General features: G+C 19.3%; 3 protein-coding genes across 3 annotated transcripts; all 3 read left to right on the plus strand.

Moving 5' to 3' along the window:
• Window positions 1–613: 613 nt before the first annotated feature.
• Window positions 614–850, plus strand: DICPUDRAFT_160323 (uncharacterized protein; the record flags this gene model as incomplete). Its single annotated transcript, XM_003295097.1, has 1 exon — window positions 614–850. One exon carries the CDS (start codon window positions 614–616, stop codon window positions 848–850), a length of 237 nt encoding a protein of 78 aa, XP_003295145.1.
• Window positions 851–2,100: 1,250 nt separating this feature from the next.
• On the plus strand, window positions 2,101–3,737 carry DICPUDRAFT_59449 (uncharacterized protein; the record flags this gene model as incomplete). Its single annotated transcript, XM_003295098.1, has 6 exons — window positions 2,101–2,169; window positions 2,322–2,404; window positions 2,564–2,661; window positions 2,806–3,056; window positions 3,133–3,376; window positions 3,440–3,737. 6 exons carry the CDS (start codon window positions 2,101–2,103, stop codon window positions 3,607–3,609), a joined length of 915 nt encoding a protein of 304 aa, XP_003295146.1. The 3' UTR covers window positions 3,610–3,737.
• A 1,007-nt stretch (window positions 3,738–4,744) lies between these two features.
• On the plus strand, window positions 4,745–4,918 carry DICPUDRAFT_160326 (uncharacterized protein; the record flags this gene model as incomplete). The annotated part of the gene is made up of 1 exon (XM_003295099.1): window positions 4,745–4,918. One exon carries the CDS (start codon window positions 4,745–4,747, stop codon window positions 4,916–4,918), a length of 174 nt encoding a protein of 57 aa, XP_003295147.1.
• Between the last annotated feature and the right edge of the window lie 853 nt (window positions 4,919–5,771).

Genomic DNA, 5,771 nt, shown 5'->3' on the forward strand with positions numbered 1-5,771 from the left:
TTATGTGTATGTATATATTTATATGTGTGTTTTTGTTTGTGTGTTGATGTATAAATATGTGTGTATAAATTTAATGGGTGTGTTGTTGTTATTATTATTATTATTATTATTGTTTTATTATATTAAATTTAATATATATATTTTTTAACCGAATTTGAATGAGGAGTATATCGTTATATATCTTTATTATTATTGTTTTTATTTTTTATTATTTAATATATTGTCTTTAGTTTTGAAACAAAATTAATGAAATAAATTAAATTATAAAAAATTAAAATTAAAAAATTAAAATTAAAAATAAAAATTATAAACTATATGTATATTTATATGTATATGGCAATAATAAAAACAATGTGCAAAAAAAAAAAAAAAAAAAGAAGAGAGGTGTTTTTTTTTTTGAAAATAAAAAAAATGAAAAATTAAAAAAAAAAATTATTTTAAAATTATTTTAAAATAATGAAGCAAACAAACCATATAATCACAAATTTTTTTTTTAAATATTTTCGAAATTTTGATTAAAATTATATATTTTTTTTATTTTTTTTTTATTGTATTTTTTGAACCCCAATAATTTTTTTTATTTTTTTATATTAAAAAATAGATGCTGTGTATAATGGATGACAATACAAAGATCGAATTAAAATCTATTAGTTCAACTATGGCTTCAATCAATGCATTAAATTTATATGTTGAAAAGCTAGAGGATGACTATAACAAAATAGAATCAAATTATTTAAAATATAAAATAATTTTAGACCAATTAACACAAAATAATTATCAACAGATAAATAATTTTAAAAATAATAGCAGTAGCGATATTAATATTTGTAACAATAACAATAGCAACTAAATAAATCGATAATACAAAAATTTTAGAAAGGTATTCTCAAAATTAAAAGGTAAATATAATTTTTATACACACTGACATATATAGAAAAAAAAAAAAAAAAATCTTTTAAATTTTATTATTATAATAATAGTTTTAAATTATTTTATCCAATAGCTTTAATATAAATTGTTTTTTTTTTATATTAGATAAATAATCTTTATAATAGTAATAAAATATGGAATATTTAATAAATAAAAAACTTTGGATTAGTTTTTCCATATCGATTATACAGGATTCAATTAATCATGATATCTTAGAATCATGTTCTTTTAGTTAATTTGGTAAATCAATATCATTTTATTTTAATACTTTTTCTATTTTTAATTCAGATACAACCCATACAATAATTATTGAATGGCGCATTGTAATGACAAGTACTGGTAAACATACAATATAGCACATTAAACTTTTCACTTTTTTGTCATTATATAATAATATAAAATCGACACCAATAACAACTATAATAATAAAATAAAAATAATAATAATAATAATACACAAACTTCAAATACTCAATAAAATCAATCCAAAACAGAGTGTGGTGTACAATTATTAGAAACAAGAAAAGTATCAAATATTAAGCAATTTTTGATTATCAATTTTCAACTTTACAATCTTAGAACACCATGGTATATGATTGTTTTATTGAAAATTCTTTATCAAACATTGTTTTTTATCAATTTAAAATTAAACAAATAGAATTTATCAACAATGTAAAAATAATATAACAATTTAATAAATAAAATTATTTTTAATCCCAACTGGTTCATTTTATTATTTTTAATTTTTTTTTATTAAAGTTTTAAGATTATATTAAAATATTTAAAATAATAAAATTAATAATAACAATGATCAAATTCCAAATTGCACAATTTGGTTATCTGAAAATTAACCTTTTTTTTTTTTTTTTTTTTTTTTTTTTCCCCACCAACCCCATTAATGCCCTCCCCCTTTTTTTATATTTTATTGATTTGATTTTGATTTTTTTTAGATTTATTTATTATTAAATAAATTATTTTTTTTTTCTAAAAATGAAATAAACCCACCCATGAAATTTAATTTATATCCAACATGTGATAATTATATAAATCCCGAAAAAATTTAAAAAAAATTTAAAAAAAAAATAATTTAAAAAAAAAAAAATTTTAATTTTTTTTTATTTTTATTTATTTTTTATATGTATATTTTAAAACAAATTAAACAATAATAACAATGGATGAAACCTATGAAGAGAATGAAAAAGTTTTAGTACACCATCAAAATAGAATTTATGAAGCAAAAGTATGTGTGCACAAAGTTTAATAAATTTAAATTTTATTTAATTTAAATAAAACCCATTAGATTGAATGAATAATAATAGATTAGTTCCAAACCCATCATTTTCTAACTACTATTTCTTTTATTATTTATTATATTAATCTATTTATCTATAGGTTATAAAGATAGATCCAAAAAATAAAGTAGATTCAAAGAAAAGGCCTTTATATTTTATTCATTATCTTGGTTGGAAAGAAAAGTGAGATATTAATATTAATGTTTATATTAAATAGTAATAATAATAATAATAATAATAGTAGTAGTAATAGCAATGGCTTTTATAACAATAAATAATAATAGTAATAATAAAGAGTTTATTTATTTATATTGTTTTATTATTATATTATTTTATTAATAGATGGAATGAATGGGTTGAATCAAGCAGTATTTTAAAATTTACAGAAAAAAATAAAGAGTTACAGAGAAAAGTAAATAATAAAGCATCATCAACAACAGGTAATGCAGCAAAAAAATCAAGACAGAATACAGTTGTAAATAGTAAATCATCTTCCTCATCTTCCTCTACAAATGGTAATAGTAACAATAATGATGATGACGACGATAATGATGATGATGAAAATGATAATGATGACGATGCAGACAACGCAAGTGGTGAGGATGATCAAACCTCCCATGACAATGAAAATAATGATGACGATGATGATCAATCTCCAAGATCCAATTCTTCCAATTCTTCTCGTGCTTCGTCTTCCTCTTCAAAAAATAAAAGAAAAAGAAATGAATCAAGATATGTACAAAATGCAAATAACAAATATATGGAAATTGAAATACCATCATCACTAAAAGGAAAGTTGGTCGACGATTGGAACTTTGTAAATAACGAAAAATCAGTAAGTAATAATACCATTGCACCACCACCATTTATATTTCTATATTTCATACTAATAGACAATTATTTTATTGTAGATTATACAATTACCTAAAGATCCATCTATTGGAGATATACTTTTGAGTGTAATTGAAGAAAGCGATAATAAAACTGCAGAATATAAAGAGACCATCAACGGAATTAGACAATATTTTAACAAGGCATTGGGAACTTTACTTTTATATAAATTCGAAAGACCTCAATATGATCAAATGTTAAAAAGCAACCCAAATAAATCAATGTCAGAAATTTATGGTGCTGAACATTTATTAAGATTATTTGGTAAGTAAAGCAAATAATAAAAAAAAAAAACCCAAAGCTAACCTTTTAATCATCTATATATAGTAAAACTTCCATCACTTTTAGTAATTTCAAACTTAGAAGAAAAAACGGTTTCTCAGTTAAAGGAGGTGTTTGATCAGGTTTTACAATATTTAGATAAAAATTCATCAACACTTTTTACAAAAGAATATACAGTTGCAACTACACAATACCTCAAAGCAGCCTCAGTTTAATTTGTTTTAGTTTTTTTTTTTTTACAATTTAATATACATATCATAGATTCATAAAATCATACAATATATAGGAGATAATTAATTAATTTTAATTAAACAAAAAAATAAAATAATTTTTATATTAAACTAATTTTTTTTTTTTTTATTCCAATTACTTTATAAATTTTCTTTTTTATATATTTCAATAACAATTTTTTTTTGTAATATCAATAATAAACATAATAAATAAAACTAGGTATAATATTTATTTAAATATGGATAGTTTTGACAGATTTAGATTTCAATTACCAACCCAAGATGAGAAAAGAGTTATGATTAGGAGGTTAATTGAAATAGAAGAAAGAATAGCTAGATTTTGACAACCACCACTTGAAATACAATGAAACACTTTAATCTTAACAACTTTTTCCACAATATAAACTATAATAATAATATAGGAGAAAAAAAATATTTATATAAATTTTTTAATTTAGAAATCTTAACCCAATTAAATAAAAAAAAAAAAAAAAAATTTTATTTTTTACTTTTCTTTCATTTTTTTTTTAACCTCTTTCTTGTTTTTTTTTGGTTTAATAAACTTATTTTTTTACTTTTTTTTTATTTAAATCATTTTCTTATTATTTTAAAATTGTTAAAGTATTAATTAATTTTTAAAATTCATCTGATAAAAAGATCTTATTTCATAAGGAATTCAGTTGAATAAAACAACTAAAAAAAACAATATATTTTTATGACATATACTAAATGATATGTTTATAAACTTATATAGAAAAATATGTAATAAAATCTGTGCTAATTTTATATAAAAAAAATGTGTTAAATTAAGTGTGTGGTTAAAAAATGTGGATTGTGTGGTAAAGAAAATAATAATTTTAATATTTTCATTCTCTTTATTTATAAGGATACTATTTAAAAATATCCAAATTTCCCAAACCAATATCAAAATATCTCAACTTTCTTGACCATGTTAAATTAAAATATTTTTGATCAGGGTTTTATTAAAAAACTAAAAAAACTAAAGAAAAAAAAAAAAATATTTAAATGATTTGATTTTTTTTATTATTTTATAATCAAAAGCAATTAATTAAAATAAAAATACAAAAACTATAAATTTAAAAACTATAATTTTTAAAAAATGTCAATTATTAAAAATATCTTAAACCTTTCTTTCAATATTACAATGAAAAAAAACTCGAATGAAATATATACCGCCTCTCAAAATAGTAATATGTGTGACCATTACTCGAATATATCAATCACCGATGCTGGAAATATTAAATTAGTATATACACCAGTCAACAATAGATAACTTCATTAAAAAAATTTAATACTTATTTTATAAAACGAAAATTAAAAATAAAAAAACTATTTATTTCAAAAAAAAAAAAAAAAAAAACTATCTAATATATTCAATTAATGAAACTATTTTATATTTATGTACACAACCAAAATGAGTAATTAAATCTTCTTGATCTATTTTTAGTTTTTATTATTATTTTTCTATTTTTTTTTTTAATTTTTTTTTCTTTTTTTTTTCTTTCTGCTAAACCACACCCACTGTGTATTTAAGTTTATTCATTTTTACATACATTTTACATTATTGTAAAGAATGTGCACCAAATAATTAAAATATTAATATTTAAAAATAGACTTTTTCTATTCGATTAAAGATTTAATATCATAAAAATATAATGATTAATCAACTATTTATTATACGATAAATGAACATTTAAAATAAATAACTTCTAAACCTCCATACTCCCCGTAATCTTCCACCCTAAATTGGCAAGGCTTTTTTTTAATCAACTTTTAGTTTTTTATCACCTAAAGAAACCCAAACTATTACCAAAATTATTTTTTAATCAATTTAATTTCTCTTCAAAAATCTATTAAATGTTCAACAATTTAATTTCTCTTCAAAAATCTATTAAATGTTGAACAATTTATTTATATTTTTAAAATATATGTAAAATATGGTTGTTTTTCTATTTTTAAATTAAGAAATGTGGTATATTATAAATAAACAAATAATTTTTAAAAAAAAAAAAAACTGATAGAAATTATTGTTAAACCCCACTTTCCCACACCTAAATACTATTATCAAATTACTTTATAAAAATCACTTTGATAATAAAGAATCTATTGTGTTGAGAAATTATATG

The sequence above is a fragment of the Dictyostelium purpureum genome (genome assembly GCF_000190715.1).
Source record: "Dictyostelium purpureum unplaced genomic scaffold DICPUscaffold_747, whole genome shotgun sequence".
In the NCBI taxonomy this organism is placed as follows: Eukaryota; Evosea; class Eumycetozoa; order Dictyosteliales; family Dictyosteliaceae; genus Dictyostelium; species Dictyostelium purpureum.